We start from the raw sequence: 13,649 nt of genomic DNA, 5'->3' as shown, positions 1-13,649 counted from the left end.
TGTGGAATAAAAATTATAATTACATAAAAATATTTTTAAACAAATAATACACTACAAATGAACTATTTCTTGAACTTCTTTTGCCAAATTTTTGTTAGTTAAAAAATCAAACTTAGGTATAATTTTTGCAGCTTCAACGACGTGGTTACTTGTTACTAAAGCTGGATCTAAAGTTGTTTTATTATTTTCAGTTGCTTTAAAATTGGAGGTGCGTAGTAATTCTGATGCAAAAGCTTTCATGGCACTGCGTAGCATGATATGCAAAACTGGAGCTTTAATACCATTAATAGTTATTAGAGGCAGATGAATATTAATCGTACTTACAGTTTCATATATCCAATCTAGTTGTATGTTAGAAGCTATTTCTACAACAGGTTTCTTTGAAGCTTGATCCGAAACATCATTAGTATTTTTCAAAACATCAATAAATGTACAATCCCCTATATCATTATTTTTTTTCAATTTATCAGTGTCCTGCATTGATTTTTCTTTATCTAAGAGAGTATTAATGTAGGTTGTGAATGATGACCTTGTGTTAGTTTCTTTTATACAATTTAAACTGCATTTGCTACAACAGTTACCATTATTGGGTTTGATAATTTCTTTTTGTAACTGTCCACAAGAGTGACAGAAACTATAAACAGAGTTTATATCTATCACTTTTGAATCAATTTCAGAAGGAACATGCCCATACTGCCTGCACCATATCATTATCTGCTTAGTGTTAGGAACATTTAATGGCTTTGAGTAGACAGTTTTGTATTCAATAAATAGCTTTTTCATAAAAATAGCACGCTGCCATTCACATGCTCTGCGCTTAGAAAAAGACCAACTAGCATATTTTTGAAAAGACTCGCATGTGAAATAATTTACCTTTAATTCTTTATTTGAAATTAGTGGTGCATCTATAATTAGTTCATGTAAAATTGATATAGTGTCAAGCTCAGTAATATGAAAGGTTTGCTTATTCTCAAAAGAACTGCTTGATAAATATTTGTTCATAGTTGAAAGACAGTTAACAGGTTTTGTTAATAAAATGTTTGAGCTATTGAATTCAGAAACTTTTGATAAGGTATGTGAAGGTGCAAGATTATTAGAAATTAATGCAGAATTAGTAGAAACCAATGCAGTGTTAGTAGAAATTATTACATTATTAGTGAAAGTTAATGTACAGTTTAAAGAATTTGTTTTGGAAACAGAAGAAACTAATCCAGGTTTATTAGATATTGATACTTCAATTGGTTGTTTGGATGAATTTTCATATAGCTTTTTATCATGAATTTCAGAAAACCGCTCGTTATCACTTGCATGACGATGCAACTCTAAAGTTACGATGGTTTCAGCACCTAAGGTTTGAAGACCGGTATAAGTCTTATCAAGTTTTAAATTATGAATTATATCAAACCTCTTATTACGAAGATCACGAAAATGTAGTTGCACTCGAATAGGAAATTCACCCCACCCTCTTCGTGTTAATTGAAATGGAGGTGAATTAATTTGTATAATATCATTTGGAATGTAGCTTGGGTGAAGAAAAAACCACACTGATTTTATATATGAAGATATATCTGCATCATGAGCAGGTCCACGAACATAGACCATCCATTTATGAGTAGACTTGTCATTTTCTTTTCGAGTTTCTGCAAGAAGGTATTTTGATACATTTCCCACAATAATTTTTTTTTCAACATAAAATCGGTTTGTAGATGAAATCTCCAGATTATTTTCATATTTGTTGTTTTCTATAACTTCATTTTCATCTTTTAAACACGAAGAGAACTGCAACAAATTACTTTTTAGTACTTGAGGTTTTTCATCAAGTAGCTTTTTATTAGGTATAACGGAAGTTTGAAGTTCGTTTTCCTTTTCTCTTTTTTTTCGTTTTCTAGTTGGCAAAGCCTTTGATACAGGTATTAACTTTTCACCTGAGCCATAGTAGCTCGCAACAACGTATGCGCGTAATCGATCAAGCAGCATTTTATTTTGATGGATACGACGTTCAATTTTACTAATTTCATGATGTTTATTACTTATTTCATCATTAAACTGAGATATAAGAATGTTTCTAATTTTTTCAACTGTTTTCTTTTTTGAATCTTCAAGTTGGATTTGGTTGCGATCGATTCCTGCTTTATTATGAAACTCATTATAAGAAGGATCTTTATCCTTCTCGTTGTAATTACATGCCATTTATAAAAAGAGAAATAACAAAATGTTCATTATGAATTTTCCCAACAGAGCAAATTTGTTAAATTTTTCGATTTACACGAGGAAACTTATATGCTCCTCTTTATATTTAAGTTGTTTACGCATATGACTTATAGCATATACATTAAATATCTATGCTGCTTTGATGACTTCCATTTCTTCACTAGTGGTCAATGATTAGTTAACTAAATTAAAGCCATATTTTGACTAATAACTTAAATAATAGAGTTATTTTTTCTTTCTTTAGGTAAACCACTTATATTTAAATTTTTATCGTAAAATATCTATAAGTATGCATATTATAACCAGGTCCGTCACGGCCTTTGAAACAGGCCGCAAAAAGAAAATTAATTTTAATTTGTTACTCACTGTTTGAAAATTTTGACTTTTTTATAATAATATAATATAAAAATTGCTGTACAAACTATTTAAGTTTGGTGAGTCAAAACTACGTAGAGTTTTGACTGTAACAGCCGTTAAATGTAAAATTTCGTAAATAAAATAAAATAAAGTTTGTTAATAGAGTTTGGTATCAAAAGTTCAAAATTTTGTCTATTCTATTTTTGAACGTGTTTTTGTTTGCAGAATCGATTGCATCTTGTGACAGTAAATTCCAATCGTCGACCACTCTGTTTGTTAAATAATAATACCTGCATAATTTCTTAGTATATTGTCGATGAAGTCTTTTATTATGACGATATCTGGACATGCTCTGATAAAAACTCAAAGGCTCTTCAAATCCAATATATTTGGTTGAACTTAATATTTTTAACATTTCTATTCAGTCGCCTCTTCTTCTCCTTTCTTGTAAGGTTGGTAAACCTAATATTTTTCTTCTTTCTTCGTAACAGATACCTTTCAGTGATTCAATCCTTGTCGATCTACGCTGTACATTTTCGAGTCTCTTAATATATTTAGTACAAAATGGGCTCCATACAGATGCTGCATATTCAAGCTGTGGCCTAATAGTTGACTTGTATAATAACTTTAATATGGAAACATCAAGATATTTAAATCCGTGTTTTAAAAAACCCAGTGTTCGATTTGCCTTATTTGCTACACTGATAACATGATTTTCCCATTTGAGGTCATTTGATATTATCACACCTAAATCGCTTTCAACTTCTGTTTTTTGCAAAATGTGATCTCCTAATTTGTAACTAAATTGAGGATTCGAATTACCAATGTGCATTGCTTTACACTTTTCTCTGTTGAATTTAATAGACCACTTATTCGACCAGTCTAATAACTTATTTATGTCTTCTTGAAGAGCATTGTTGTTACTTTCATTGTTAATTACTGACATTATTTTTGTATCATCTGCAAATAATTCTAATTTATTTAGTATGTTTACTTTTAAGTCATTTATAAATATGATAAACAGGAGTGGACCGAGGACAGAACCTTGGGGAACTCCACTTGTGACCTGCCAATCTGAAACAAATTCACCCAGAACTACTTGTTGTTTTCTATTACTGAGAAATGATTTACACCATTGTAGGATATAGGATTGAAAACCATAACCATAAAGCTTGCAGCATAGTTTCGATAAAGAAACTGAATCAAAGGCTTTTGCAAAGTCCAAAAATACTATATCAATATTATTACCAGTTTCAATTTTGCTTGTTATAAAATCTAAAGTCTCTAATAAATTGGAGCAACAATTTTTACCATCAACAAATCCATGCTGTTCACTTGCTATTAACTTATTTAAACTCAAATGGTTCATCATAACATTGTGAATAATTTTCTCCATAACCTTACATACTATTGATGTTATTGATATTGGTCGATAATTTGAAGGATCTAACTTATCCCCTTTCTTGAATAGTGGAGTTGTGTTTGCAGTTAACCATTCGTTTGGTATAACACCACTATAAAATGACATTTTAAAGATCAGTAATAGAGGATGATTTTGAAAATTCTTTGAGAACATGAGGATAAACTTTGTCAACACCGATTGTTTTATTAACATTAAGGTTTACTAACTGATATTCAACATCAGTGTCATTAAAACTTGGATCGCTACAATAAAAATTACATTTTGAAGGAAAAGTTACATGGTCTAATACCTCATCTTTTAAAAATACTGAAACAAAATACACATTTAAACAATTTGCAATATTTACTTCATTTGTTTGAACCATCAAAGGTTTTGAGTGCTTTAATTGAATCTTTTATAACTATTTTACTATATAAATATGCATAAACAGTTTTAGGGTTGTTCTTTGTGTTTTTAACCAGATTTAGTTCAAAAGCTCTTATATCTTTATTGACTCTTTTTTTTTACATTCTTTATTCAATGTTTTATAGTTATTTACCATGTCAGTTTATTTGAATCTTGAATGCCTGCATTTAACCAATTTTTGAAGTTCTTTAGTCATCCATGGAGCATATTTTTTACTTGTATCGTAACTAATAATTGGAATAAATTTACCACATTCAGTATGATATATACTTGGCCATTTTTTATAAGCTTGATTAGCATTTAAATCTAAAAACTCATTTTCCCAATCAAAACTTGTGAAATATTTTGAAAGTTCGTCATAATTTCCTTTATTATATAATAATTTTTATTTTAATTTTGGTTTTTGATCAATATTGTTATTTTTATAAAAATATTTGAAATTTAATATATGGTGTCCATGTTCAATTCCACCAAGGGGAGGTAAGTGATTCAAAGAAAAAACCCGATTTCTATTTTCTGTGAGGACCAAGTCTAATAAATTTGTGTCAAACCCAAAGCTAACTTTTGCCGACTAAATATCCCAAATTTGCCTTTTTTAGGGTTGATTTATTATATATTGGGGACTCCAAAACAGTAAAATTTACAACCCTGGATTAAGATCCAAGGGAGATGTTTAGTTTTGCATTTTTTTATTTTTTTTTATACTTTACAAATATTTGTTGGCAAAAATTGATTTTTTTGTTTTTTTACCATACTCTAACGATTGCGACACATCCAACTCCCTTTAAACAGTCATTTAGAATATTCTCTTTAAATAATCGTCAGTAATTGTTACACAAGTAATTCCCTCTGGACCAATATTTGTAACACTCTTTTCAGACAATCATAACTGATACAAAACTATTTCCTTGGAGACAAATACAGCACAAAGAATTTGCACATAAATTAAATAAAAGATGTAGCACTAAACAGTTTAACAGTATATAATTAATTTTGATATTTTTAATATATAAAAGTAAATAAAAGTTACAAATATCAACATGACTTTCCTTCTTTATATTACGCTAAAAAATATTACACTTACGAACTAAATAAAAATAATAATGCATAGGTATTGAAATCATTGTTATTTTTAGCTATTTTAAGAAAAAATAAAAATGCCTACATTTTACAAAGACCATGATGATTGCAGAAGGACAATGTGTGTTAAGTGTATGAAGAAAAGTGACAGAGAAATTTTTAAAAACATTTAATTTTTGAGATTCATCGCTTGATTTTATCAGATATGAGTTTTCAGGGTGAAAGAGTGCCACTTGGAATTTGTGTTACATGCCGTTGCAACCTGTAAAAATCGGGTGATGGAGCTAATGCCTTAAATGTAATACAACTCTACAGCTTTGATGCCATTGTTGTAAAGCTATTAACAAGACGTAGTAACTATTTTAGTTTTCTTTCTTAAGGAACATCTGCAGGTCATTCACTCTTTCAAGGCCCTTTGACAACAAAAAATATGGTTGATATTCAGCAGAGCACTGGACTTTCAAACAATAAAATCAGAATCATGAACCTTGACAAACAAGGCCGCTGCTCGGAGAAACAAGTTGAGCGCGGTACTACCAGGGACATGGTGGGAATCGAACTTGAAAACTCTCGTTTATGAAGCGATTACTCTACCACTACACCACTACCGCGGTGGTGTAGTGGTAGAGCGCTCTATCACTACACCACATACTTTCAAGGTTTATTTAAAAGTCTAAATTTAAATTTTAAACATTTCTGTGATATGCATCACCCCTATTTTATAACTCCATAACACCATTTAAATAAAAATCTGGTCTTCAAATTACTGTAAATATTTGTAAAATAGCGGGATCCCTTAATATCTCAAGCGGTTTTAATAAGTACCAATATTTAGCAACATTTATAGTGTAACTAAGAAACATAAAATCAAACATTAATGAAGTTTGATTTTACGTTTTTTTGTTTTTTCAAATTTGATCTTGACCTTGTGATATTCATTTATTTGACGTCATTATATAAATGAAAATCATAAGGTTTTTTAATCAAAGCTATTAAATCATATAAAAAAAAGATATTGAAAAGTCTTTTGTTTTATATTAATTATAAACAAATTGAAAAATAAGGTCATTTTATTGTTAAGCATCTAAAGCAAATATTTAAAGTAGTTTAAAGTATATAAATATATACAAATGACTTTTGAAGATTAAATTTTGAAAGTGGCTTTAGTTACCCCCATCTACGGTACTAATGATCTTTTTGTGCTTAAGTAACATGCAACACTGTACATATGCTTCATGTCCTGTTGCCTTGTAGGATACGCTTTTAAAGTCTAGGAGAAGATAACTCCGACTTAAAACACCCCCTACCTTGGGGCTCTTGGTTGAGTAAAAGCTAGAGATGGTATCTCGATAAAAATACTCATCTTGAGCAAATGTTGAATGCATCCGGCTACTGTCTAAACAGATTCTCTCTGTTGAACAGGCTCGCACTCCTTCTTTATCTATTTGGCTGGCGCAGATGTATTTTTAATACATTGTCTCCAGTTTAGGATGTTGAATGCTGGATCTTCTTGACTCAATGCAAGGGTTTTATTATTGTCTCTGTTTTTATGACTAGGCAATTCATTCTATTATCTCCTAATGAGCATACAGATCTAAAACTCAGTTTTATGGTTCTAAGGCCGGCTGGTAGTCAGGTTTCTCTAATTCTGTGGTAGCTCTCAGAGAGGCTGATTTCATCAACAACTGTAAATTATTAGAGTACTAACAGAGCCATGTTGCGCATGGATGGTGTCCCTGTTCATACTTTTGGTGTGCATTGTTGAGGCCAATTTGGAGCCCTATGTTACGGCTTAGGATTTATTAATAGTAATGAGGCAATTGCTTGGGATATTAAACAGTGTACTGAGTACCATCTATCCTTTAAGTTCTTTAACAAATTTAAAAATGAACACTGTACCAAAAACTATAAAACACGAAAAACCAGAGTCATCACAAAGTTCTCTAAACATATCATTCACTAATATTCATGGTTTTCGAAGTAACTTTTCTTCTGTTGAGTCGTATCTCTTGCAAAGTTCAACAGACCTACTCGCTCTTTAAGAGAATAATTTGAGTTCAGCTGTCTCATCTTGCGATTTTAGTGTTAATGGTTATTTTCCTTTAATTCGTAAAGACTCCAATAGTCACATACTTGGCCTGGGCATTTATATTCGTAAAAATTTACATATTTGTTGGGAAACTAAGTTTGAATCTATTCTCCAATCTATTATCCAACTATTCTTTTATGTGCTTTCGTTTAGCACCACTTCAATTACCACCTTTCTCTTTGTTCTATATTGCTCTCCTTCATCTCAAGAATGCACTCTTTTTGATGTTATTTCTGATCAAATTTACTATGCCTTCGCTCTTTATCCATCAGCCAGTATCGTTGTTGTTGGTGACTTTGATGCTCATCAGCCGTCCGCGCGTTGTGTGCCGCGTTTGCTCACGTTGGATCAAAACCGTGTTCGAATGAACATTTCCAACGCTCTGTTGGCGCTGTTTAGGCGAAATAAATCCGAGTTTTGGCAACGATTAATTACTGTAGATGAAACTTGGATACACCATTATACGCCCAAAACAAAAGTACAGTCCAAACAGTGGGTTGCAAATGGGGAACTGGCTTCAAAAAAAGCAACTATTTTTTTCGGCTGGAAACTGTTTTTTGGGATAGTCGTGGAGTTATTTTAATTGATTATCTTCAAAAAGGAAAAACTATTACAGGAGCATACTACGCATCATTACTTGACAAGCTAAATGAACGACTTGCGGAAAAACAGCCACATTTGCAGAAAAAGAAAATCCTGTTTCACCAAGACAACGCACCATCTCACACCTTAGCGGTTACCATGGCGAAAATCCACGAATTACGGTTTGAACTGCTTGAACATCCGCCTTACTCACCAGATCTGACCCCTAGCGACTTCTTTTTGTTCCCTCATTTAAAAATTGCGCTCTGAGGTCAGAGATTTTCATCAAATGAAGAGGCAATCACCTTCGTGAACAACTATTTTGCATAGAAAACCACTGAGTTCTATTTGGATGGGTTACAGAGATGGGAGCATCGCTGGGAAAAGTGTGTAGAGTTACAAGGAGATTATGTTAAAAAATAAAAAATAAAATTTTGAAAAAATGTCTTTTATCTTTGTTAGGTAAACTTTTCAGACCACCCTCGTATATAGAAAAGTGTGATATAGTAATAATAGTTAATAGGTATTACTTTTAATAATAGGTATTATTTTTAGGAATTAGTTAGCTTTTTAACTATTTATTAATTAAAGATTTTTTTGATTTGTTTTTTTCAAAGATTTAAATTAAATAATAAATCCAAACTTTCAATGAACTTTTTAAATTTTTTGTGAGTACTTTTCAAAGAAACCTTATTTAATTCAGTGAATTTAAAATTGCCACATTTTGTAATGTGAGCAACATAATAAGGACCTTTAAATCTTGGCTTGAATGCAGCCCCTTTGCTTTTTCTTCCTCTTATATCCATAAATAAAACTACTCCTCTCGTTACTCTCCTACCACTCTAAAGTCTAAAGCTACTTTATAATTTTTTAGAACTCCAGCATCATAGTATTTTTTTGTTTTGCTTGAGCATCTTTGATGTTCTAAAATCAATTGAGTGTTGAAACACAACTATAATTTTCTAAAGATAATGTGTACAACTATTGATCGTTATCTCAACTATGTAACTACAAGTAAAATTTACTTTAGCAATTAGATTTGTTATATTTTCAACTTGGCTCCTATTTTTTTCAACTTCAACTACAACTTCTTCCTCTGTTGGACCAAAAGCAGTAATTTCCTTAAAATATTATACAATTCATATAGTAAATGCACTTGTAATATTATAATAAAGTGTAGAAATAAATGTACTTAAGTGTTTTTTTTAGATGTAAGAAAAAAGTTTTTTTAATTCATAACTAAAAACAGGTAAGAGACCCCTAAACATTATCTCAAATGGCGAAACTTTTGTAGAGGTTTGTTTTTTAATTCGTAGTGAATCCAAAATAAATTACATCAAGAAATTCATCCCAATTGGATTGATTTTCATCAATTAATTTTCTTATTTTTCTTATAAAAATTATTACAATAAATTTTGTTACAAACTGACCGAAACAATACTTTAATTTCAATGTTTTTATATGACCAGTGCAGAATTTAAAAATACACAAAATAAGAATGAATGCCTTTTTATGTTTTTGTTTGTGTTTTTGTACTGGCCATTTGTTTGAGTATGATAGACAGCCATTCTTCATTCTATTCCAAACAACCTATACATTTTTGTTGTTCAACTAAAAGACAGTGAAATTGTAATAAACTCATCGAAGTACTTTTGTTTTAAATTAAAGTTTTATATATAATTCCTTACCTCATTACAAAGCTCTGTACAATTGTCAGAAAGTATTACAGATGGAAACCCAAATGTAGTTACTAACTTAATTATCGACTTTGCTACCGTTAAAGCCTCTTTATTTGGCAATGCATAAGCAACAGGCTACTTTGAAAATAAATCTGTGCAGCTCATGAGTTATTTACTTCCCATTGATGTTTCCGTAAACGAACCAGCAAAATCCCAACAAATTCTCATACTCGTGTAGTCTAAAAAAATTATTGCTGCTGTATTTGGTTTAGTCATTTTTTAGCTAAAAACTCTTATTAAATTAATTATTTTACAAAAAAGAATCACCCAAGCTTAAAAAGCTAATCGAAAAAATAAAGATTGATCTTGTCATTTCATCTATATCAATAGAGAAAGTCAAAGATCAAGATAGGGCTTATCTATTATGCAAAAGTCAAATTTAACAAAGTTTTTTTCCAAGTTGGACTGCTTTCAATATTGGTCAATGCAAAGCTACCTCCCATGTCTCGTACATTGGATATTTACCAGTTGTTGATGCTCCTGTTACTGACATTGCAACAGTATACACAATTTTACGTAGAAGTGTTGATATTATAAACAAACTAAATTTGAAGTATGGAGTAATTGTCTATGATGAGGCTGTGTATTCAAAAATTCAAATGGTTTGGTGGAAGGAACATGAGTTTTCGAATAGATTTGTTGTAAGACTTGGCGAATTTCATACTATGATGACATTTATGACTGCTATTGCAAAAAGATTTGATGGATCCGGTTTTAAGGTATTAAATTAGTTTTAAACATAAGGATGAAAATTTTAGAAGATAGCTATTTCTATTTAGAGATAAAGATATTTTGACAAATTTTGATTTTTTGTGTTAAAGTTTTTGATAAATTCATAAACTTTAGTTCTTTTTAAATATTTGCAAGATTTCATTTATCGTTTTTTTTATTTTTTATCATTTATTGGTTTATTAAAACTGTAAACTTTGGACATTAATACATCAGTTTCAATTTAAGGCAGTTAAAGGTTTTCTTACAGGTAAACACTATAACAGAAGCATAATCGTGCATAAAATCATGATTGAGGCTTTAAGTTGCCTTAAATTTGAATCATTCTTGAACTCCTTGGATGTTGACAACCGACGTGAGGTAGAGGATTTCTGCTTGTTATTAATGGAACTACATGGAACTTGCCACATCTCCATTACATGGAACTTCTGAATTCCAATGATATGTTGAAAGTGGTTTGTTTGTTGATATTAGAGAAAGATATCCAAATTTTATTTATTTCTTTTAATTAATAAAGTAATTTATACAATTAATTTAATGTTCTTTTTTTTGAGAACTTTTTGTAAAAAATAAAGATAGGTAATAAAGATAGTGATAATTTTACAATTAGTGAGTTTATTTTTTGAAACAGTCTCAAATATTATTTTATTTACTCAGGTATGACGAATTTGTAAAAATATCTTCAGAAGGATCAAGCACTTTTAGATTTTGGAGCTCTTATATTGATATGGTTTGGCTGATGATGTTATTCCTTCGTGCTATTAGAACAACGAGTTCAGAGCTTCATTTAGAATGTGTGAGGATGATGTTACCCTAGTATTTTGCATACGACAGAGTCAGTTATGCATGATACCACTGTTCTTACTGATTAGAGATGAAAGCAATAGATAGTACGCATCAAGATGTGTTTAAGTTTATTGTTTTTGCACTAAAAAAATAAACTGTATTGAAACATTGTGCTACATCTGCATGAAATTGATTTATATTTTTGTATATATATATTGTATATATATATTTATAACTACAAGTGCTTATATTGTACTTATAACTACATTATTCTTTTATAATTTAACACCCTTTGATTGTTAAGAAGATATATTTAAAATCCTATTATTACACAATGTGTAGTTGTTTTAAATTACAAACATTTTGCGGTTACACTTAGTGTCATTTTTACAATATTGCTCACATTTAAGGTCAACTGACGGAGTTTAAAAATAACTGGACAGTTCAACGTCAAGCCAGTTCTTTCTTAGTTATTCCATGTGATCAGGCAACAAACGTGTAATAGAGATTATTAAACCAATGGAGGCATAACTATCAATACCCTCTATCGAGGAGCTGTGCAGAGGTAGATTTTATCAAAACCAGAAAGATCGTTAATTATCCAACAATAAAATTACTCAGTGACTATGTTAAGAATCTAGGTCTTTTTCAGTATTTTTATTGGTTTCTTTCTTACTTGTATACATGTATCAATGTTGTAAATTATTCTTTGCCATCATTGTAATCATTCACTAGTTGCAACCCTGCTCCAATTTTTTAAAGAAATTAGGTGAACGTAACAGTTTATAAAGAACAGTTTATAAAGAAATTAGGTGAACGTAACAGAACGTCTGATGAGTTCCATTCTTAACCTAATGTTTTAGTTGTTATATTATTATATTGTTGTTTACCATTTTTACAAGTTAATATGATCTTATAAGACAAGTATTAATTTCTGATTTTAAGGGTTCGTAAAGATTTGGATATAACAAGAATTAGGAAAGATGAAAATCAGTTATTGACGTAATGGAAACAGTTTCTTAAATGATTAATCCATTTGAAAATGAAGTCACAAATGACCTTGTAAATATTGTTACTGGGATTGTTGCAGATAAGGAAACTACAAAAAATCTAGATCGAGCTTACCAGATAAGAGACAAAAACTGTGTTAATTTTATTAGGGATAACCTGAATAGTTTTGATCCGGATATTTTTATGAGAAGGAAAATGTTTAAGCTAAAGACATTTGCAAGCTACAAAAATATAGTTAAACTGTCCACAGGAAAAACCGTTTTAAAAAACGACTGTAACTTTTGGGTTCATTGTTTACTTGCATGTAACCGTGACATAAATATGGAAGAAGTACTGAAGTATTCGTTGAGAGCATTCCCGCCTCAGTTGGCATCTTTTGACGGATCTTTACTAAAAACAACGAAGTCGAAGCTTATGAATATTCTCGAAGATAAATGCATCGATAAGTTATCAGTGGATGTTCCTAAAAACAACGCATTAATTTTGTACGGTGTGGCCATATTGCAAATAATTTAATCTATACCCAAAAATTTTGCGAAACTTAGTTATCTGAAAATGTTTGAAGAAATTAGTTATCTGAAAATGTTTGAAGTGTTTCTACTTATTACTTTCTAAATGTTAAATTTGAGTTCAATGATGTTCAAATAATACATAGTAAATAGAACCAATATTTTATTAAGTTATATGCAGGATGTGTTAGTATATATAGTATAAATTTTAAAAGTTATTATTATATAACAATACATATTTTAAATTATTTTCCAGCCTAAAATGGAAAAAAAAGGAAAAAACTGCAATACTTTGATAATTTTATCCAAAATTTGACGGAAAACATATATACATCTGGTCTTGGTAAAAATGATAAACGTTAGTTTCGAAGTGTGTCAAAAAAAATATTGTGTAGTAAGTATGATGGTTAACAATATACAAGTTTTACATTTTTTGAGCGAAACTGTTTTTTAAGTTGTTAATTATTTGTAGATACTAAGCTAAAGGGAAAAGTGACTGTTTGTGGATATTCTGTATATGCAAATGTTATTGTGGACCAAAAAAAAAGAATAAAAATATTTACAGCAGAGCATGACAGTCCTTTAGGTGGACAGAGTGGCCAAACAAAAACACAAGCCAAAATTATGGTAAAATAGTATTGGCCTAATATTAGCGGAGACATTATAAAATGGGTAAGTTGTTTACTTTTCAAAAGGGGAGTTAACTTTTAACATTTTTACTTCCTCAA

At 30.2% G+C, this 13,649-nt stretch overlaps 1 protein-coding gene across 1 annotated transcript; it reads right to left on the bottom strand.

Moving 5' to 3' along the window:
- LOC100202544 (YEATS domain-containing protein 2) lies at positions 1-2,368 on the bottom strand. The gene has a single exon (XM_065788070.1). The coding sequence runs from the start codon at positions 2,188-2,190 to the stop codon at positions 52-54; it is 2,139 nt and encodes a 712-aa protein (XP_065644142.1). The 5' UTR covers positions 2,191-2,368; the 3' UTR covers positions 1-51.
- Positions 2,369-13,649: the final 11,281 nt, after the last annotated feature.

The sequence above is a fragment of the Hydra vulgaris genome, chromosome 01 (genome assembly GCF_038396675.1).
Source record: "Hydra vulgaris chromosome 01, alternate assembly HydraT2T_AEP".
Classification (NCBI taxonomy): domain Eukaryota; kingdom Metazoa; phylum Cnidaria; class Hydrozoa; order Anthoathecata; family Hydridae; genus Hydra; species Hydra vulgaris.
This window is presented reverse-complemented; position numbering and strand designations above follow the sequence as displayed.